The sequence below is a fragment of the Pristiophorus japonicus genome, chromosome 7, assembly GCF_044704955.1.
Source record: "Pristiophorus japonicus isolate sPriJap1 chromosome 7, sPriJap1.hap1, whole genome shotgun sequence".
NCBI lineage: Eukaryota > Metazoa > Chordata > Chondrichthyes > Pristiophoridae > Pristiophorus > Pristiophorus japonicus.
The window spans coordinates 1,683,656-1,706,578 of NC_091983.1; the positions used below are offsets into that span (position 1 = coordinate 1,683,656).

The following is a 22,923-nucleotide window of genomic DNA, read 5'->3' on the forward strand; positions in this document are numbered from 1 at the left end:
TTCTCCTTAGAGCAGAGAAGAGTTGAGAGGAGATTTGATAGAGGTGTTCAAAATCATTAGGGGTCTGGAAAGAGTAGATGGAAAGAAACTGTTCCCAGTGGCAGAAGGGTCAAGAACCAGAGGACACAGATTTAAGGTGATTTGGCAAAAGAACCAAAGGCAACACAACAAAAAACCATTTAATACAGCGAGTGGTTAGGATCTGGAATGCACTGTCTGAAAGGGTGGTGGAGGCAGACTCAATCACAGCTCTCAAAGGGGAGTTGGATAAGTACCTAAAAGAAAACAATTTGAAGGGCTACAGGGAAAGGGCGGGGGAGTGGGACCAGCTGAGGTGCTCTTACAGAGAGCCTGCATGGGCTCAATGGGCCGAATGGCCTTCTTCCGCGCTGTAACCAATCTATGACTCTATGATAATCCGTTCTTCTCCTCTCGCTTCCAAGCTCTATCCCATCACAACCTTTCTCATCTCTATATTCTCAGCACAGTACCCGCTCCTCCTAATGTTTTAAAATCACATCGTCTCCCATTCCAACTCATTCTTGAAACTCAACCTCACTCAGTCTTCCTTTCCTTCTACAATCTAAAGGCTTTCAATATTCGAGTTCGGCATCAGAATTATTACTTCTTGATTTATTTTATCTTCTCTTCACCGGCTTCTTAATTTTTAAAAAATCAATCGAATACATATTTTAGAAACAGGGGAGGGCCATGGCACCAACGACTGTTAAATATTATGATGATATACATGAACAATGTGGCAACTCAGACAAGTAGCGACTTTAAGTACAACTATTAAAATTATTATTTAATAGAGAAATGTTAGTACCATCTTCAATGGGTAATACTTATTACAATTTAAGATGTGGCTGGTATAATACTTAAAAAATCAGAGTTGACTATTTAACTTTACGGAGTAACTATTTGTACTAACCGCTTCTGCGCATGCGTCCTCTCGACCCTGCCCCCCGAGTGAAATTCGCACTAACCATTTTCTGCGCATGCGTCCTCCTGATGCCTGAAACCGGAAGTGGGACTCCGAACACGTTCATTCCCAAGTCCCCAAACCTGAGCTTCGGACCGGGCCCCGAGCCACCCGCTGAGCCGCAAACCACCGGGCCTTGAGCCTCCGACCGGGACCGAAGCCTCCGACTGGGCCCCAGCAGAGGGGGAGAGAAAAAGAGAGAGAGAGAGAGAGAGAGAGACTGGCTGGGGGGCGGGGAAGAACGAGAGAGCCTGGGGGGAGGGTGGAGAGAGAGAGAGAGCCGGGGGGAAATCAGAGAGGAGAGAGGGAACTCAGGGAAGACGAATCACGTTCTTCCAACCGCTTTACACCCACACCCGATTTCTCAGAAAGTTCGGAGCGTGTGTTACAAGGGACATCGTTGGAGTCAATGAAATCCAGAAGTCACGACACCGTCACTATTCACTTCATACCCAATAAACCTGTTAACAATCCACACACAATGCCCCATCTATGGCGGGGGCTGGGGGTGGGGGGGGAAGGTCATGCACTTGCGCTGGGGTAAGGGACTTTGGCTGGGGGAGGGATGCACTTACGCTGGGGTAAGGGACTTTGGCTGGGGGAGGGATGCACTTGCACTGGGGTAAGGGACTTTGGCTGGGGGATGTGTCCTCTGTGTTCGAAATGTGTCCTCTCTGACTTCTGAAGTCAAAATGGATCATGTTACAATGTGCAATGTTAGGCTGGTCGGTTTCATTTACACATTCCAGAGAAACTTCAGGGTGTGGCTTATCCTCCAAGGGGACTAATCAGCAATAGGTCATGTGATAATAGAGAGCCAATTAGAGAAACGGCTGCCAGTTAGTACAAATAGTTGCATCCTTAACTTTATCATCCAGAAAATATTTTTTAAAAACATGATAACTACTCAGATGAGGCCACTTTACCTGTTGAATATTTGTCTTTAGCTCGTGTTCGCTCATCTGCATCAAAATACCAGACTGTTATGGCATACCTAAAGTTTAATAAAAAAGTGGTTAATGTTCCTCTATATTAACTCAGTACAACTGTTCACAATTAAATGAGCTCCAGATATGCATCTTCCCCACTAATCACACAGAGCACCATGACTGCTGAATAATGTATTGTAAATCCAAAATTTGAACACCAAGCTCTGCTTCATGAAGTACTATATTATATTTATAGCAAGAATAGCTAAACTTTAACTGTGGAAGAGAAAAGATGGGTAAATCTGACTAGATGTCTCAAGAGGCAATGCTACGAGGTTCTATTTAGTCTCAGAACTGGACATGTCGTTTCTCATAGCTGACCATATTTGGTATTAAGATTTTGTAAGGTTTAGTGTTGTTTTAAACAAAAAAAAATTCTCTCCCTCTACAACAAATATATCCATATATTAAAATTCACATGCAAGGCACAAATTTCTTGTTAACTAACATTACTTTAGGATTTTTGGTTATATTTTTCTGTCAAAAATTTACCAGGGCAGAACATCACCTTCCATTTCCAGTCTTATTAGAAAAATATGTGGCTCAGTTAGTGCATAGTTGCTATTTTGTATGCAGTATGCAGGCTGATCCATGTCATCCTGCATTACAATAGTGGCTACACTTCAAAAGTACTTCATTGGCGCTTTGGGACGCCCTGAGTACATGAAAGGTTTTTAAAAAAATCCAAGTCTTTCTTCTTTCAATATAGGTATTGATTATTGCAACACAATCACTTGAAATAAGTTCACAGTGTTGCTGAACCAGCGTAGGAACCAAGTTACTAACTTTGCTGATCGTGCCTGTGAGGCTGCTGATAATTTGTGCAAATGCACTTAATGTTGGTACACACGAAGTTCCACCAGACCACCTTTCAAAATTTTACTGAGGAATTGATTCTCTCAAAGGACATGCCTTTTAAAAAAAAAGCAAATCATCAGTTTGAATTGAGGGTGTGTCCAGGGGAAGGGTGCTTAACACAGAGAATGGAAGAACCTTTAGTGCTCCACAGCTAGCTTGAAGCATCTTCAAAATGGAAATTGAGCTCAGCATTACTCTAAATATCTGCCGAGCGTCATGGTGAAAATATCCATGTGTGGCTCAGAAATATGAGCTTTGACACAATCCAGATTGAGTGTCAGCAATCAAAGTGGTTAATGAATACTGAACAATACATAGTCAACCTTTACAGATAAACTTGCTAAGAGTTTTGTTTCCACATGGATAGTTAGTTAAATCAAAACTATCCATCTTTCTAAGTTTGCACCCCTGTCCCAGGTTCTAAAGCAGTATTGTCCAACAAGAACTGCTGACTAGCCACAAGTGTGGTTACGGTCACAGTTTAATCATATGCACTAATTTTTATAGAAAACACCCATACAGATAAATGTACTTCAGATGTGTATTTTTACTTAGCAAACATCTACCACCATTCAGTACTCAAGGAAGGAAAGCACTCACAATGATCAAAAAAACACTCCAGATACTACTTTTCATCTTACCATTTTACCAACAAAATGGATAAGAAGATTAAAGTTTGCACGCATTTACCATATGTAAATGTGAGTATTGAGATCACAAGCCCAATGACCGTGTCTATTAATCATTTTTATTTATTAAATCAGAAATGCAATTAGCCACATGTGGCTCGTGCTAATGTATTCGACAACACTGTACCAGAGTTTGTAGAAATCATATGATCAGCCTTCAATTTAGGACGTGTTTATTTGTAACACCTAAAGCTCTGTTTGGGTCCCCTTGATCACAAGCCTGATTGGTCCCCTTGGAGGATAAGACACACCCAGCAGTTTCTCTGGAATGTGTAATTAGAACCGCCCAGCTTACGTAATCAGTGACTTTGCAAAGTGTAATTCGAGCCATTCTGACTGCTGACTCTAGACAGAATACAGAGCTCACTTGGAACAGACAGGGCTCACTCTCACAGGTTAAGACCTTCTTCCTCCTCCTCACCCCACCCCCCGCCACCAAACAAGTTCCTGTCCCTAACCACCATCGCTCAAGTGTCTGACCTTCCCCCCTAGCCCAAGTTTCTGACCTTCTCCATCCCCCAACCAAGTTTTTGACATTCTCCCCACCTAAGTTCCTGACCACCTTTATAGCCCCAAAATCCCCCCCCCCCCCCCCCACACCCCGGGATTCCTGACCTGAACAGTGATGTGGCTTCTGGATTTCATCCAGTCCAATTATGTCACTCGCCACATACGCATCGAGCTTTCTGAGAAATCAACCAGATGTAGGGGGAGGAGAACGTAGTGCAGGTGTAAAGTGGGTGGGGCTGGAAGAACGCGATCCGTCTTACCATCTGGATCATGTTTGTCCACTGTCCTCTCCATGCTCTCTCTCTCTCTTTCTGCCTCCTCCCAGACTCTCTCGTTCTCTGCTCCAGTCTCTCTCTCGTTCTCTGCTCCAGTCTCGCTCTCGCTCTCTCTGCTCCAGTCTCTCCCCGTCTCTCTCTCTGCCCCCGTCTCTCTCTCTCTCTCTCTGCCTGCCACTGTCTCTCTCTCTCTGCCCCTGTCTCTCTCTCTCTCTCTCTCTCTCTGCCCCTGTCTCTCTCTCTCTGCCCGACCCCCCTCTCTCTCTCTCTCTCTCTGCCCCTGTCTCTCACTCTCTCTCTCGGCCCCTGTCTCTCTCTCTCTCTCTCTCTCTCTCTCTGCCCCTGTCTCTCTCTCTCTCTCTCTCTCTCTGCCCCTGTCTCTCTCTCTCTCTTTCTCTCTGCCCCTGTCTCTCTCTTTCTCTCGGCTCCTGTCTCTCTCTCTCTCTCTCTCTCTCTCTCTCGGCCCCTGTCTCTCTCTCGGCCCGTCGCCCTCTCTCTCTCCTCCGATTTCCTCTCTCTCAGAAGGCCGCGAAAATGTTCCTGTAGATAATCACAGCGATATTCTAGACAAAAATCCTGGAGATAACCCAAAAGCCCTAGTAGCAGCTCCAGTTCTAGGCTCGAGAGGCAATGAGCTCTACACGCATCATGGTTCGACCCCACTTCCGACTTACTCATATATCGTACTGCGCATGTACAACCGGATCGAGCAGAGGGGCAGATGTCCACAGCGTGCACGCGCAGAAGGACACAAAAATGTTCGTGCAGATAATTACTCCATTCAATTTATCAATTTCCTTAAGAATCTTTAATGATATTCCCGTAGAAGCTGCTCTTCTCCAAGGTAAACAATCCCAAGATCGTCAACCTCAAGAACCTGCTGCAACGTGCCTTTCCCAATGGCACATCTGTGATCTTAGATCGGATCGGATCAGACCTGACCCGCAGAGCTGGCAACCCAATGAAAGCAATTATTGGCGTGTAGGCAGACCTTTATTATTGGTTTTAACCTTATCTTTTAACTTTAACTGCTTGCCCATAGGTCACATCTGTTAACCTGAGGCGGGAGTTGAATGGCCATTGAATCAGCTGATTAGTTGCCAGCTGGAAATGTACTATAAAAGTTCCCACCTCACAGCTGTTCACTTTCCATGCACAGAAGCTGTTGCTTACTCCATTTGGAACACAGATTGAGCTTTATGCAGGCTGCACCTGTTTGGAGCAAACTATCATTCTAATGTTACCTCATTGGAACAACCTCTCTCACCATTGACAGATCGCTTCGGTCATCTCAACTTCACCTGCCATCGAGTCCATCAGCCTGGGTGCCGTTTATACTGTTTTACCTTGGTCCTCAGAATCTGACCACGATCAGCCCCTACACCAGGCACGCCAGCAGCACCCACCTTCTCCGCAATAGGACAGAGGGCATCAGCACCCGAGCACATTGCTGCCCGGTTGGCCAGGGATGGTCTCACCATGGCCAGATTTACTTCACTTGACGCTGTAGACCCTGGCTGCACATGATGCGCCAGGTTGGCACCACCTGACACCAACACCATAAAGCATCCCTGCAATGCCAAAGCCATTCCGTTCACACTCATCACCATTGCGGGCGTACTGTTATGCCTCACCATTCACTGCAACTCACTAAACCACTTCCAAAGGTGCAAACAAATCTGTCAAAGAACGCAAAATGTTGAAAATAAAGGTTCAAATGTTTGACAGCACATTAACAGAAACTTTACTTGAATATTAGCGAAAACACTCAAATGTCTACCCTTGTGAGTTGTTAGTTAGTATAATTGCAGTAGGATGAGGGTGAGTATGAAAGGTGGCTAGTGAGATGGGGATGTGATAATGTAGATAGAGAGGAATGGGTGGAGGTGCAAGGTAATTTGTTGTTTGTAAGGATATGCAGAATAAGGAAGGCAAAGTGATGGGGATGTGATGAGAGGCACAGCAGGATGAAGTCGAGTGTGGCTTCATACTCATGTTTCCTGATCTACTGAGATCATTGAAAGATTTGCGCCACTGATGACATCCGTGCTTGTGACCTCCTCTGCAATGTGCAACCAGGCTATCTTAGGCTACTGGGGAGGTCTCTTCTGCCCAACTGCACCCACTCCAAGATCTTGCCATTCTTCCTAAAGTGTGGATAATTGAATACAATACCTTCCACCACTTGCCCCACTCAGACTGCCGTGGTGGCAGTGTGGCTCTCATCAGCAAATCACACCATGGTCTGTCCCACTATTCCTCCGGCACTTTCTCCTCATATTCCACCCCTCTCATCTCTCAATTAAAATTCTCGTTCTCTACCGCCCACTCAAGTTCAATAAAAATGTTATTACCAATATTTCTTCATTACTTTCCTCCCTCTGCACCAAACAATTTCAACCTCCCTCTCAATTCATCATGCTTTCTCTCTTCGGAGTTCACTAGCCTCCATTAATCTCCCTAACCCATATTCATGGCCAACCCCTCGACCTTGCCATCTCTCATGGTCTTGCTACTCCCTTCGTGCCAATCACAGATAAGGACATCTCTGACCACTTCCTCGAATTGCTCTCCACCCACATCACCTTATCATCCCCCACCAACCCTACCTCCTTCTGTGTCTGCCGCGGACAGTAGCACTTATCAACTCCCAACTGTCCAACCTTTGGCCCTCCATTCACCATGACATTTCTGCAGCTACCGATCTGCTCAACCACACCCTCACCACGACCTTTGATGCCCTAGTCCCTGTTAAAACAATTACTGATTCGCACCCTGGCCATTCCCCTTGGTACAGCCCTGATCTTCACTCTCTCAAGTCCAGGAGACGTGGACTTGAACGGATATGGCGGACAAACTGGTTTTGCCATTCACCGCCAGATCTGGCTGGGCCACATAAAGCACTATCGGGTCCTGCTCTCGGCTGCGAAAATCACTCCCTATTCCAGAATCATTCTGGAATGTAAAGGAAAACCCCGACTTCTATTCTCCACTGCTAACCGTCTCCATCCTCACCTCGACAACAAGTGTGAGGAGCTCATAGACTTCTTTGTCTCGAAGATTGACACCATCCGTTCAGCCGGCTCTGCCTCTTCCTTCCCCTAGCACACCGGGCCAAACTTCCTCTAAGGATCCCTCCTGCCCTAACCCTGACCTCACATCTTTCTCCAGCTTCTCTCCGATCTCCCCTCATGACCTTTCCAAGCTCATCCTGTCTATGAGACCCACTTCCTGCTCCCTTGACCCAATTGCAACCAAACTGCTGACCACCCAACTTCCTTTTCTGACTCCCGTGTTAGCCGACATTGTTAACGGTTCTCTCTCCTCAGGTACTGTCCCCCTCTTCCTCAAATCTGCCATCATCACCACTCTCCTCAAAAAACCAACCCTCGACCCCTCCCATCCTTGCAAACTACCGCCCCATCTCCAACATCACTTTCCTCTCCAAAGTCCTCGTCGCCTCCCAAACCCATCTTTCCCGCAATTCCACGTTTGAATCTCTCCAATCCGGTTTCCGTGCCTGCCACAGTACTGAAATGGCTCTCATCAAAGTCACAAATGTCATCTTTGTGACTGTGACAAACTATCACTCCTCGTCCTTCTTGGCTTGCCTGCAGCCTTTGACATGGTTGACCACTTGATCCTTCTCCAACGCTTCTCCACCGTCACCCAGCTGGGTGGGACTGCACTTGTTTGGTTCCATTCTTACTTATCTAATCGTAGCCAGAGAATCACCTGCAACGGCTTCTCTTCCCGCCCCCTCATCGTTACCTCTGGTGTCTTCCAAGGATCTATTTCTCATCTTCCCTTGGCAACATCATCCAAAGGCACAACATCAGTTTACACATGTATGCTGATGACATGCAGCTCTACCTCACTATCCCTTCTCTCGACTTCTCCACAATCTCTATAAATTGTCAGACTGCTATTCAAATTAGTAAATTAGTAGAGCTATTCAATTAACTCCATTAGTAGAGCTATTCAACTAATCCCACTCTCCAGCTCTTTCTCCATAGCCCTGTAATTTTTTTTCTCTTGGATGAGTAGAAATGTTCTCCAATTGAATATTGGGAAGACTGAAGCCATTGTTTTCGGTCCCCACCACAAACTCCATTCCCCACTCACCGACTCCATCCCTCTCCCCAACTTCGCTGAGTCTGGAGCAGCGTCGGAGGTGCGTGGAGAGGCCTACAAAAGGCCGCAAGGTCGGGCGGTGCGTCGCTGAGTCGGCAGCAGCGTCGGAGGTGCGTGGAGAGGCCTACAAAAGGCTGCGAGGTCGGGCGGTGCGTCGCTGAGTCGGGAGCAGCGTCGGAGGTGCATGGAGAGGTCTACAAAAGGCCGCGAGGTCGGGCGGTGCGTCGCTGAGTCGGGAGCAGCGTCGGAGGTGCGTGCAGAGGCCTACAAAAGGAGTGCTTGTGCAGCTACAGAGAGAAGGCAAAAAAGCAGAAAGAAATAGAAAGGTGACGTCACAGCCAAGGGGGTAAGTGATTGGTTGGTGATTGGTGAGTCGTTTTTCTTTTTTCTCTTCGATAACAGTGAGTAAACGTCAGCATTGTTGTTGCCAATTTAAGTGTATCTAAGGGTTAAGTTATGGCAGGAGAGCTCGGTCATGTGATATGCTCCTCCTGTACCATGTGGGAACTCAGGGACCGCGTTGCAGAATTGGAGCTGAGAGTGGATTCACTCTGGAGCATCCACAATGCTGAGAATGATGTGAGTAGCACGTGTAGTGAGTTGGTCTTACCGCAGGTGAAGGGTCCACAGCCAGCTGGGGAATGGAAGACCAGCAGGAAGAGCAGTGCAAGGAAGGTAGTGCAGGGATCCCCTGCAGTCATCCCCCTGCAAAACAGATACACCATTTTGAGTACTGTTGAGGGGGATGACTCATCAGGGGAGGGCAGCAGCAGCCAAGTTCATGGCACCGTGGCTGGCTCTGCTGCACAGGAGGGCAGGAAAAAGAGTGGGAGAGCAATAGTGATAGGGGATTCGATTGTAAGGGGAATAGATAGGCGTATCTGCGGCCGCAACCAAGACTCCAGGATGGTATGTTGCCTCCCTGGTGCAAGGGTCAATGATGTCTCGGCGCTCGGTGCAGGACATTCTGAAAAGGGAGGGTGAACAGCCAGCTGTTGTGGTGCACATTGGTACCAACGATATAGGTAAAAAAAAAGGATGAGGTCCAACGAGACGAATTTAAGGAGCTAGGAGCTAAATTAAAACGTAGGACCTCAAAAGTAGTAATCTCAGGATTTCTACCAGTGCCACGTGCTAGTCAGAGTAGGAATCGCAGGATAGCTCAGATGAATACGTGGCTTGAGCAGTGATGCAGCAGGGAGGGATTCAAATTCCTGGGGCATTGGAACCGGTTCTGGGGGAGGTGGGACCAGTACAAACCGGACGGTGTGCACCTAGGCAGGACCGGAACCAATGTCCTAGGGGGAGTGTTTGCTAGTGCTGTTGGGGAGGAGTTAAACTAATATGGCAGGGGGATGGGAACCAATGCAGGGAGACAGAGGGAAACAAAAAGGAGACAAAAGCAAAAGACAGAAAGGAGATGAGTAAAAGTGGAGGGCAGAGAAACCCAAGGCAAAAAACAAAAAGGGCCACTGAATATAAAGGGGCTGCAGGAGGGGTCAAAACTAAAAATCATGGTTTAAAAACTAGTATTAAAACACTCTACCTAAACGCACGCAGCATTCGAAATAAAGTAAATGAGTTGACGGCACAAATCATTATAAATGGGTATGATTTGGTGGCCATTACAGAAACGTGGTTGCAGGGTGGCCAAGACTGGGAATTAAACATACATGGGTATCTGACGATTCGGAAAGATAGACAAGAAGGGAAAGGAGGTGGGGTAGCTCTGTTAATAAAGGATGATATCAGGGCAGTTGTGAGAGACGATATTGGCTCTAATGAACAAAATGTTGAATCATTGTGGGTGGAGATTAGAGATAGTAAGGGGAAAAAGTCACTGGTGGGCGTAGTTTATAGGCCCCCAAATAATAACTTCACGGTGGGGTGGGCAATAATCAAGAGAATAATGGAGGCATGTGAAAAAGGAACGGCAGTAATCATGGGGGATTTTAACCAACATATCGATTGGTCAAATCAAATCGCACGGGGTAGCCTGGAGGAGGAATTCATAGAATGCATACGGGATTGTTTCTTAGAACAGTATGTTACAGAACCTACAAGGGAGCAAGCTATCTTAGATCTGGTCCTGTGTAATGAGACAGGAATAATAAACGATCTCCTGGTAAAAGATCCTCTCTGAATGAGTGATCACAGTATGGTTGAATTTGTAATACAGATTGAGGGTGAGGAAGTAGTGTCTCATACAAGCGTACTATGCTTAAACAAAGGGGACTACAGTGGGATGAGGGCAGAGTTAGCAAAAGTAGACTAGAAACACAGACTAAACGGTGGCACAATTGAGGAACAGTGGAGGACTTTTAAGGAACTCTTTCATAGTGCTCAACAAAAATATATTCCAGTGAAAAAGAAGGGCGGTAAGAGAAGGGATAACCAGCTGTGGATAACCAAGGAAATAAAGGAGAGTATCAAATTAAAAGCCAATGCGTATAAGGTGGCCAAGGTTAGTGGGAAACTAGAAGATTGCGAAAATTTTAAACAACTGCAAAGAATGACTAAGAAAGCAATAAAGAAAGGAAAGATAGATTACAAAGGTAAACTTGCGCAAAACATAAAAACAGATAGTAAAAGCTTTTACAGATATATAAAACGGAAAAGAGTGACTAAAGTAAATGTTGGTCCCTTAGAAGATGAGAAGGGGGATTTAATAATGGGAAATGTGGAAATGGCTGAGACCGTAAACAATTATTTTTCTTCGGTCTTCACAGTGGAAGACACAAAAACCATGCCAAAAATTGCTGGTCACAGGAATGTGGGAAGGGAGGACCTTGAGACAATCACTATCACTAGACAGTGCTGGACAGGCTAATGGGACTCAAGGTAGACAAGTCCCCTGGTCCTGATGAAATGCATCCCAGGGTATTAAAAGAGATGGTGGAAGTTATAGCAGATGCATTCGTTATAATCGACCAAAATTCTCTGGACTCTGGGGAGGTACCAGCGGATTGGAAAGCAGCTAATGTAACGCCTCTGTTTAAAAAAGGGGGCAGACAAAAGGCAGGTAACTATAGGCCGGTTAGTTTAACATCTGTAGTGGGGAAAATGCTTGAAACTATCATTAAGGAAGAAATAGCAGGACATCTAGATAGGAATAGTGCAATCAAGCAGACGCAGCATGGATTCATGAAGGGGAAATCATGTTTAACTAATTTACTGGAATTCTTTGATGATATAACGAGCATGGTGGATAGAGGTGTACCGATGGATGTGGTGTATTTAGATTTCCAAAAGGCATTCGATAAGGTGCCACACAAAAGGTTACTGCAGAAGATAAAGGTACGCGGAGTCAGAGGAAATGTATTAGCATGGATAGAGAATTGGCTGGCTAACAGAAAGCAGAGAGTCGGGATAAATGGGTCCTTTTCGGGTTGGAAATCGGTGGTTAGTGGTGTGCCACAGGGATCGGTGCTGGGACCACAACTGTTTACAATATACATAGATGACCTGGAAGAGAGGACAGAGTGTAGTGTAACAAAATTTGCAGATGACACAAAGATTAGTGGGAAAGTGGGTTGTGTAGAGGACACAGCGAGGCTACAAAGAGATTTAGATAGGTTAAGCGAATGGGCTAAGGTTTGGCAGATGGAATACAATGTTGGAAAATGTGAGGTCATCCACCTTGGGGAAAAAATCAGTAAAAGGGAATATTATTTGAATGGGGAGAAATTACAACATGCTGCGGTGCAGAGGGACCTGGGGGTCCTTGTGCATGAATCCCAAAAAGTTAGTTTGCAGGTGCAGCAGGTAATCAGGAAGGCGAATGGAATGTTGGCCTTCATTGCGAGAGGGATGGAGTACAAAAGCAGGGAGGTCCTGCTGCAACTGTACAGGGTATTGGTGAGGCCGCACCTGGAGTACTGTGTGCAGTTTTGGTCACCTTACTTAAGGAAGGATATACTAGCTTTGGAGGGGGTACAGAGACGATTCACTAGGCTGATTCTGGAGATGAGGGGCTTACCTTATGATGATAGATTGGATAGACTGGGTCTTTACTCGTTGGAGTTCAGAAGGATGAGGGGTGATCTTATAGAAACATTTAAAATAATGAAAGAGATAGACAAGATAGAGGCAGAGCAGTTGTTTCCACTGGTCGGGGAGACTAGAACTCGGGGGCACAGCCTCAAAATACGGGGGAGCCAATTTAAAACCGAGTTGAGAAGGAATTTCTTCTCCCAGAGGGTTGTGAATCTGTGGAATTCTCTGCCCAAGGAAGCAGTTGAGGCTAGCTCATTGAATGTATTCAAGTCACAGATAGATAGATTTTTAACCAATAAGTGAATTAAGGGTTCTGGGGAGCGGGCGGGTAAGTGGAGCTGAGTCCACGGCCAGATCAGCCATGATCTTGTTGAATGGCGGAGCAGGCTTGAGGGGCTAGATGGCCTACTCCTGTTACTAATTCTTATGTTCTTATTATGTTCTGTCTGAGGCTGAACCACACTGTTCGCAACCTTGGTGTCATATTTGACCTTGAAATGAGCTTTCGACCACATATCCGCAGCATAACCAAGACCGCCTGTTTCCATCTCCGTAACATCGCCCGTCTCTGCCCTTGCCTCGCCCATCTCTGCCCTTGCCTCAGCTCATCTGCTGCTGAAACCTTCATCCATGTCTTTGTTACCTCTAGACTTGACTATTCCAATACACTCCTGGCTGGCCTCCCACATTCCACCCTAGGTAAACTAGAGGTGATCTAAAACTTGGCTGCCTGTGTCCTAACTCACACCAAGTAGATAAGAGTGAATAGGAAGGACCTATTTCCCTTAGCAGAGGGATCATCAAACAGGGGGCATAGATTTGAAGTAATTGGTACGAGGTTTAGAGGGGATATGAGGGGGAATCTTTTCACCCAGAGGATGGTGGGGGTCTGGAACTCACTACCTGAAAGGGTGGTAGATGCTAAAACCCTTGCCACATTTAAAAAGTACTTGGATATGCTCTTGAAGTGCCGTAACCAACAAGGCTACAGACCAAGAGCTGGAAAGTGGGATTAGGCTGGATAACTCTTTATTGGCTGGCACAGACATGATGGGCCAAATGGTCTCCTTCCGTGCTGTAAATTTCTATGATTCTATGACCTGCTAGAATCATACAGCACAGGAGGCCATTTAGTCCATCGTGCCTGTACCGGCTCTTTAGTAGAGCTATTCAATTAATCCCACTCTCCAGATCTTTCTCCATAGCCCTGTAATTTTTTTTCTCTTGGAGTATTTATCCAATTCTCTTTTGGAAGTTATTATTGAATCTGCTTCCACCGCCCCTTCATGCAGTGCGTTCTCGATCACAACAACTCGCTGTATAAAAAAATAAATATAGCCATTACAGAGACGTGGTTGCAAGGTGATCAGAGCTGAGAACTGAATATTCAGGGGTATTTGCTATTTCTGAAGTATAGGCAGAAAGGAAAGGGAGCTGGGGTTGCTCTGTTAATAAAGGATGAGATCAGTGCAGTAGCGAGAAATGATATTGGCTCAGAAGATCAAGATGTAGAAACAGTTTGTGTGGAGATAAGAAATAATAGAGGAAAGAAGTCACTGGTGGGAGTAGTCTAAAGGCCCCCTAACAGTAGCTATACTGTAGGACGGAATATAAATCAAGAAATAATGGGGCTTGTAAGAAAAGTACTGCAATAATTATGGGTGATTTTAATCTTCATAAAATATCAAATTGGCAAAGGTAGCCTTGAGGACGAGTTCATAGAGTATAACCGGGATGGTTTCTTAGAACAATATGATGTGGAACCAACCAGGGTGCAGGCTATTTTAGATCTAGTAATGTGTCATGAGATAGGATTAATTAATTATCTCATAGAAAAGGATCCTGTTGGGAAGAATGATCATGGCATGGTAGAATTTCAAATTCAGTTTGAGGGTGAGAAACTTGGGTCTTAAACGAGTGCCCTGAATTTAAATAAAGGCAATTACAAAGGTATGAAGACAGAGTTGGCTAAAGTGGACTGGGAAAATAGATTAAAGGGTAAGACGGTAGATAAGCAGTGGCAGACATTTAAGGAGATATTTCATAACTCTCAGCAAAGATATATTCCAGTGAGAAAGACTCTAAGAGAAGGATGAACCATCCATGGCTAACTAAGGAAGCAAAGGATGGTATCAAATTGAAAACAAAGGCATACAATGTTGCAAAGATTAGTGACAGGCCAGGGAAATGGAATATTTTTAGAAACCAGCAAAGGACGACGAAAAAAAATAATAAAGAGGGAGAAGATAGATTATGAGAACTAGCAAGAAATACAAAAACAGACAGTAAGTGCATCTACAGTATGTAAAAAGGGAGAGAGTAGCTAAAGTAAACATTGGTACCTTAGAGGATGAGTCTGGGGAATTTATTATGGGAAACAAGGAAATGGCAGAGACTTTGAACAAATATTTTGTATTGGTCTTCAGGGTAGAAGACACTAAATGAATCCCAATAATAGATAATCAAGGGGCTATTGGGAGGGGGGAACTTAAAACAATCACTAGGAAAACTAATGGGACTGAAGGCAAACAAGTACCCTGGACCTGATGGCCTGCATCCTGGGGTATGCTTTCAAAATCTTGGCTTAGAAGCTGGGGAAAAAGGTCACGGGCCCTGGGATGCCAAAGAAGACACAAAAGTTGATTCTCCACAGGCCCATAGAATAGGCAAACATGATTAGAAGGTGTAGATCTATCTCTAGGTGCCTGTGCCAAATAAGCCCAACAGTTCTGCTCGTTATCATTTGCTTCTTTCTGTCAAAGGACATTTGCAAAAGTACGGCTTAGAGCTCCTGTGGGAAGCTCGAAACATGAAGGCAAGTGTGACTACATATAGCAATATCCCCAAGCGACAGGCTGAGCTTGGAAGTCCATGACTTCCACTACAGCCTGCTCTTGCATTTTGGCCACCTGTAACAGGTCAAGTCTTTTGATTTCTACCAAACTACCAAACTAAATTGAAGAGCAAACATCTGTTCGTGTCACTGGAATGCTCACCAGCCCATACTTCGCTGAATGGGCTCTTGACAGAACCAATCTAGTGGGACCCGATAACCTGCTGTGCTGGCTCTTCCTGTGGCTGCAATAATGATTTCCTGAAGCCTTTGAATGCAGTCCATGCAGATCTTACAATCTACCACATGTGCATAACAGGCACTATGGACACTTACAGCCTTTTTAAAGTGGCTGTACTTGGTGCAATGTTTAAAATCTGTTCAGCCAGGGACACATGATGAAAGATGTTGAATAAAATCCAACCCAAAAGCAAAATCAGTTGCGGTGTAACAAACTTTGATAGGAGAATCCAAACTTATTTGGGCCACTTAACTGCTTACCTTGAAGCACTGTATAGACAATTATAATACAAAAGAGAAAATTCACCAATTATTAAAAGCTAAGTTACAAACTTAAAAATAACATTATTTGTTGTAGTATTAAACTTAAGTAAAATCCATTTAAAAATAAAAAAGTGTAAAAATTGTATACATTTTATTCGGCTTACTTTGTCACCTGCAGTGCCAAGTATTTAAAATCTAAGAATTCAAACTGTTTATTAATTGGCTCAGAGCAGTTGGTTTGCTGGAGCTGAAAAAAGGATATGATGGCATCAAAGCAAAAAGGGGGATAGGCAGAGGAAATATCCAACCTGGATCTACTTGCATCAAACAGCTGCCTCGACTTGGGAGTGCTTGGTGCCAATACTGGAACCCCAAAATGGAACAGTATTCTATCCCACAGCATTATCAAGCTGATGGACGCAAAAAATCCTGCAAAAGAAGTTATTCTTGGCCCAGTGCAAGACTCAGTGCAATTCCATGATAAAAATAATGAAATAATAGTCATCAGTCTGTACCTCACCTTCACTGTCTAGCTCATTAGAACTTCCCTTGCTTGGTTCAACTCTTACCTATTAAGTAATAACCAGAGCATCTCCAGCAATGGCTTCTCTTTCTACTTTTTCACCATTACCTGGAGGCCCTCTCTTCCCCCTCCCCCCCAACTCCAACACAAGGATCTAGCCTTGGCCCCGTCCTCTTCCTCATCTACTTGCTGCCCCTTAGTGATATCATCATCAGACTTGGGGGTCAGTTTCCACATGTCTGCAAAAAACACTCCGCTCTATCTCTCCACTGCTTCTCTCAACCCCTCCGCTGCATGTATTGGCAGACTGCTTGTTCAATAGCTAGTCTTGGATGAATCACATTTTCCTCCAGTTAAACACCAGAACACCAAAGCCATTGTCTTCACCCCTGCCACCGATTCATTTCCCTCCCTGGCCACTGTCTCAGGCTGAACCAGAATGTATCCTTGCCATTGATTCCATCACTAATGCCGGCCACTGTCTCAGGTTCCAGTCGACTGTTTGAAGCTTTAATGTCCTATTTCACAGAGCTGAGTTTCCGACCCCATATCCTCTCTGTCACAATGATTGCCTACTTCCACTCTATAACATCCCTGCCTCTGTCCACCTGCTACTGTCTACTCTAATCAGTCTTATTGTCACCTCTAAACTCGACTATTCCAATGCTCTACTTCCATCCTCCAGCCTCCGTAAACTTCAGCTCATTTAAAATTTTACTGCCCATTTCACATACTGCACCAAGTCGCAATCATCCATTACCTTGGTCTTCACTGACCTACATTGGTTGTCAGTCTTTGCCAACACCTCTAATTTAATATTAACCCGGTGTTCAAATCCCTCCTTACTTCTGTAACCTCCTCCAGCTCTACAACACCCCAGAATTCTTAATTGCTCCAATCATAGCCTCTAGTGCATCTTTCCCCCTCTCCCCCCTTTGCTGCACCATTGGCGGCTGTGCCTTTAGCTGCCTCAGAATGTGAAAGTGTGTGAACTACTTGCCACTTTTCCGGGAGATCGCCATGCTACTTTTGAACCATACTTTGATTGACAATTTTGTTTAATTGTATAGGATGCCTTTTGACCTTCTAGTGTATTACCTTAACTTCAAAGGGAATAAGAAATATATAACAGTATTATAGCACTTGTTTTTCAGTTCTCTTCTCGCTAAATGGGCGGAGGATAATAAACGACTCCGTTAGTTGCCTTGCACGTCAGAAGTGTTTCATCAAGGGCACAAGTTGTGAAAGTTACTGCAGAGAATTGCTAAAGATTCACAACATCTATTGTTCTGAAAGAGATACCAAGTTAAGTAAACTAGCCAAATCTGCTGTATGTTTAAATTTGCTTCTTAATAAATTTGTTTTGTAGTTTTTCGTCTGCGATATATAATTTCAGAGTTGTCCACCAGCTGGAGATCAGGAGGGTGCAGTAACATTTGTTATTGGTTATAGAGCACATATTGAATGTAAATGGGTTTATTGTTTCCCTTAATAAAACACAGCCCAAATTCAAGTCATATTTCTGTTCATGAGGAAGGAGTGAGGAAGGGCACTTTGACAATGGGCACAAAAAAAAAACTATAAAGACCTCTAAAATACCCTATTGGTTGCAGTCAGAGATTCCTGGGCATTCAAGCATGTACAGCCTTAACAACACATTGCGTGTACTTGCCTAATGCATCAATTTATGAAGTACAGGTATCATGTTACAGAATTTCACTGCATGTACATTAGTTTAAGAATGTGTTTAAATGAAAAAAAGCACCAAGCACCGAGCTGTCTCTTTAGCTTGGTTAGTATATAAAATTTCACACCGACTAGTACACCCCATAATCTATTTTTCCACACCTGTATGTCTGTCTTTTTATGGGAAAAATAAAGACGCACCCCACCTCCATTTATGTTAAGATTTTAATTTTGAGCATTCTGGAAATCAGTGTCATCTAAATCATGAACACTGTCTCAGCCAGTACTGTTTCTTATCCAGGGGTCAGTGGCTTCAAAGTTCCATCCCCAATTAACGATTACAACCACTTTTGGAACATGGTCCAGCCCTGCAATTGACCAGAAATGATGGTTCTCTGTCAGCTCAGCAATTTGATGGTACTATTTATTTTTATGCTTATTATTTCTTCCATGAAGATTGGAGGAGTGGGAAAAGACAGAAAGTACTTTAAACATAAAGTACTTCCATGCACTTTCCTTCCTATTTAACCATGCAGGATTGAGTTGATGCCATTGTATCAGGGACATTGCTTGTACATAGATGCTCGAGACATGAGGCTGCGAGTGTTCTGATTTCATTACAGAAGGACTTGCTCTAATTAGTTTGTAGCTCAAGACTACGAAGGAATTCACAGGTTTTCGATGAACATGGTTGAAACAGTCAGTACACCTCGTCTAGCCAGGATGATTTTGCAGCATGCAGCAGATATTTCTACATAATTTAGGTTGGTGCCTAAACGGACATGCCCCAGGTGGCTATGGGAATTCCAGCCATCAAGTGAGCCAATACTAACTACACTGAAGGCCTCCTAGGGAGAATTGAGCATGCGACATCTTAAATGGGCATTGTTCACGTCAATTTCCTTCTGACAGATGCATCGTACACTGCCTACTCCTGAGGTGAATGGAGAATGATGACTATGAAGGTGATCATACAACTTCAGCCCCCATCCCAATAAAAGCACTTCATAGAACTTACCTTGTGGCAAAAGCTGGTTGTACTTCATGAGGATTGCGTCGATCAGACCAAAAAAACAGCAGCCTATCAAACTTTGGTTCAATATCAGCAAACTGTAATTTGCCTTCTGGAAAAATTCGAAGAAGACCTCCATTCACCTAACAAAGCAAAGGAAATCTTTAGCTACCAGTCCTCATTAGTACACTTTCTTTAAAACCCTAGATATAAAGCAGGTCACCACTAAACTAGGGAATAGTTTGTACTAGGTTATATTAATGCAGTGCATTTAATCTGTTTATTTTCCACTGTTGCAGGTTTGAAAAAAATTCTAAAATTTCTCAGGATAACAGTCGGAACTAAAAATTATTCCTTCCCAATTGGGTATTTCAAAATCACAATTGTATATTTCCATTCATCACAGGATCATAACAAATATGAATGGGAAAGGTCTGAACTCATCAATTCACAAAGAACCTGTAGTCTTCAATCACAGCATTTAATTGTTTCTAAATTAATTCAAGGTTTTTTCTCCATTGATCTATCGAGCAGTCCTGACAAAAATTAGAATTTCTGTCCCTTTAAACTTTGTAGTTTCAAAGAGCTATGGAAACTGTTCTCTTTACTGGATACAAAACACGAGTGAGAAAGGGGAAATCTCTTTTGATCAGGAATCAGTCAAGATAAATTGTTTGTATGGTGGCACAGAATATTCAAAATGTTAATGATGCAGTATTCCATCAAATGAAAATGTAATTTCTGATTGTCAGTTCTTAAAGTAAGCAGCTATTATATGGGGAAGCCAGTAATTATGTCACTGTGAACATTTAACATTTTATTTGCTTGACTGTTTCAAAGGAAAATACATTATAGACAGAATAAATATTCCAGTCCTGGCTGTTAGTTGCCACTTCTGCTAAGAAGTCTCGGTGTGTACTGGAAGCTCATGTGTATCAACTTATCCTGGAAGATACATTTCAAGACTGTGGACTGCATACAAGGAAAAGAGAAGGCTAAGTTGATTCATCTAAAGAAACTGTTTCATTCCAAACAGCTGCAAAAATACAGCATTCTAAAAGGGTATTTAGTAATGCCTTGTGGACCAATTATCATTCTTCACAGAAATGTTGGCCCGGAATTTGCGAAAATCTGTGCTGTAGAAATGGTGCATCTACGGTGTATGTGATTACTACGGGTCAAATTTTCCAGGAAATTATGGTGTGAGTGACACAGGCCATTAATTGCGTCATGGTAAAATTTCCTGGGACACTTTGCATGCACCTGGTCGAAACAGAGAATTCCATTTTTATAGCTCCACCACAATACCCACACCCAATTTGTTGCATTAATGCTGCTTTGATTGCCACTGCCACTTAGACTGAACCCATCATCATCATAGGTAGTCCCTCAGAATCGAGGAAGACTTGCACCACTCTTAAAATGAGTCCTTAGGTGGCTGAACAGTCCAATATGAGAATTACAGTCTCTGTCACGGGTGGGGCAGATAGTCGTCGAGGGAAAGGGTGGGTGGGACAGGTTTGCTGCGCACTCTTTCCGTTGCCTGCGCTTGATTTCTGCATTCTCTGGCGGCGAGACTCGAGGTGCTCAACGTCCTCCCGGATACACTTCCTCTACTTAGAGCGGTCTTTGGCCAGGTGTCAGTGGGGATGTTGCACTTTATCAGGGAGGCTTTGAGGGTGTAACCAGAACAGTGCTGGTGACCTGGCGAGCGGTGATTTATTGCTCCAAAATCGCTTTTCCTTAAACGTAGATGATTTTTTTTTACTGAGCTTTGCCAATTTATTTGGCTAATACAAAAATAATTGGCTTTTGGACATACTAGCTGGCTTAAATGTTTCCTGTGAAATGGAACTGAATTGTTGATAAGACATTTAAAGTTTGTACCCATTCACTGATCTCTGGTTCCTTAAATTTCAATCAATTTAAAGAGCTATGATGACTATTCAAGATCATGCAGCTGCTCTGAAATTAAAGGCAGCAATATCTGAAAAATGAATTAAATACATCCTACAGATCTTACATTTTTTTTATATATTTCCCCTGTAAAACACATGACACACACTTTGAAATGAATTAGCCCACCAACAATGGAAAATGATTGAATGCTTTTGAATGGTAATCAGCTCAGGAACCTGGGAGCCACACATACTGCCCTTATTACATCCAGGAATTATATTTCCACAACTTTAGAAAACAAAATAAATAACCTGACTAACATAGCATGAGGACTTCACGAAACAGGTCAAATGTGCACTTTTATAAACCAATGAAACAAGTGGATGAATACTGTGACACTGTTCACATGATCAAAATTGGAATAAATTTCTCAATGGCATCACTTCCGAATAGCCACTACACTCGCTGTGGCGCATTCTAATGAATTCTCCGGCAAATTTGTCGTAAATTCACCATTGAAGGCTGAACGGTCTAAGTAACGGAATTTGGAGCCAAATGCGCCATTCCAACAAATTCTGAGCCAACGTTAGCCCAAACATTGGTGTGGCAGACCAATGAACGGCAACCACTGTTGGTTAGTCCTTGCCTGTTTAATTTCCATTATATTTTACCTGCAAGTTGCTGAAAGTGCAAGATGGAAACTGCACAGCACCCACTACAGGGCATCTGGGGTCTGAGTGAACAGGACAAGCAACTGTGTATATCCTTAACCAATCAGATTGAAGGATTATGAAATTAACAGTGCACAGTCTGAACAAGGAAGTGTAAGTTGGAATAGTGAATTCAATTTAAAGAGAAATAAAGAAAGGGAAGAAAGATTAGATTGAGAGAAAAAAGATAAGCTGAAGGAATAAGACACCATGCTTGTAATAGTTAATTTTTAGTGCCAGAGAGATTGACTGGCAGTAATTAACATTTATCACAGCGTTACTCTACCTTCATCCCCAGCATTGAAGCACTGACCACATTTGATCAGCTCCGCTGGGTAGGCCACATTGTCTGCATGCCAGACACGAGACTCCCAAAGCAAGCGCTCTACTCGGAACTCCTCCATGGCAAACGAGCCAAAGGTGGACAGAGGAAACATTACAAGGACACCCTCAAAGCCTCCCTGATAAAGTGCAACATCCCCACCGACACCTGGGAGTCCCTGGCCAAAGATCGCCCTAAGTAGAGGATGTGCATCCGGGAGGGTGCTGAGCGCCTTGAGTCTTATCACCGAGTGCATGCAGAAAACAAGCGCAGTCAGTGGATAGAAGTTGCGGCAAACCTGTTCCACCCTCCCTTACCCTTAACGACTGTGGCAGGGACTGTGACTCTCGTATCGGACTGTTCAGCCACCTAAGGACTCATTCTAAGAGTGGAAGCAAGTCTTCCTCGATTCCGAGGGACAGCCTATGATGATGATGACTCTACTTTCAAATAGCTTCTGGATTTCACTCACCCGCTACACCCATCTCCGAACTTGGACAACAGTTTGTCAATGCTTCATGTCGACTCCACCCTCCCTATGTCAACTTAATCCACCACGGGATCTCTGACTTTAACTCTGGACTCCCTCTGGTCTCCTCTCAATTCCCTGTTACTACCAGGATATCCTAATAATTGCTATGTAACCAGGCCTATATAACTTGAGTTTTTCCGTGTCCATTCGCGTGCGCATCTTGGCTGGCACTCTAGATGCGAGCCCATCACTCCTGTTTCCACCTTTTTCTCCACCCCCCCACCGTTTGCTTTTCTCTCTACCCCTTCTTCACAGTGCTCTCCTGTCATTATGCCTCCTTTAAGTTCTTCCCTCTCGGGTACAAATCCCTACCACATACCTTGATTACTCTTCTACCTTCCTACATTTTTGCCACCATCCCAGGCTTGACTCAATATTAGATAAGCCTACAGCTTCTCTCTGTGCCTCTCTTGGCATTCACCAAAGGGCCCATCGAGGCACTCGTTGCTGCCTCCTTACTGGCAGC

At 44.1% G+C, this 22,923-nt stretch overlaps 1 protein-coding gene across 1 annotated transcript in view; it reads right to left on the reverse strand.

The window, feature by feature from the left end:
* The window catches only part of egln1a (egl-9 family hypoxia-inducible factor 1a), a 171,273-nt gene that overhangs the window by 24,298 nt on the left and 124,052 nt on the right, over window positions 1-22,923 (reverse strand). The window contains exons 3-4 of the mRNA XM_070884671.1: window positions 19,001-19,137; window positions 1,912-1,979 (exon numbers count right to left, since the gene is read on the reverse strand). Coding sequence (XP_070740772.1) covers window positions 1,912-1,979; window positions 19,001-19,137 — 205 coding nt within the window. The remainder of the gene's footprint in view (window positions 1-1,911; window positions 1,980-19,000; window positions 19,138-22,923) is intronic.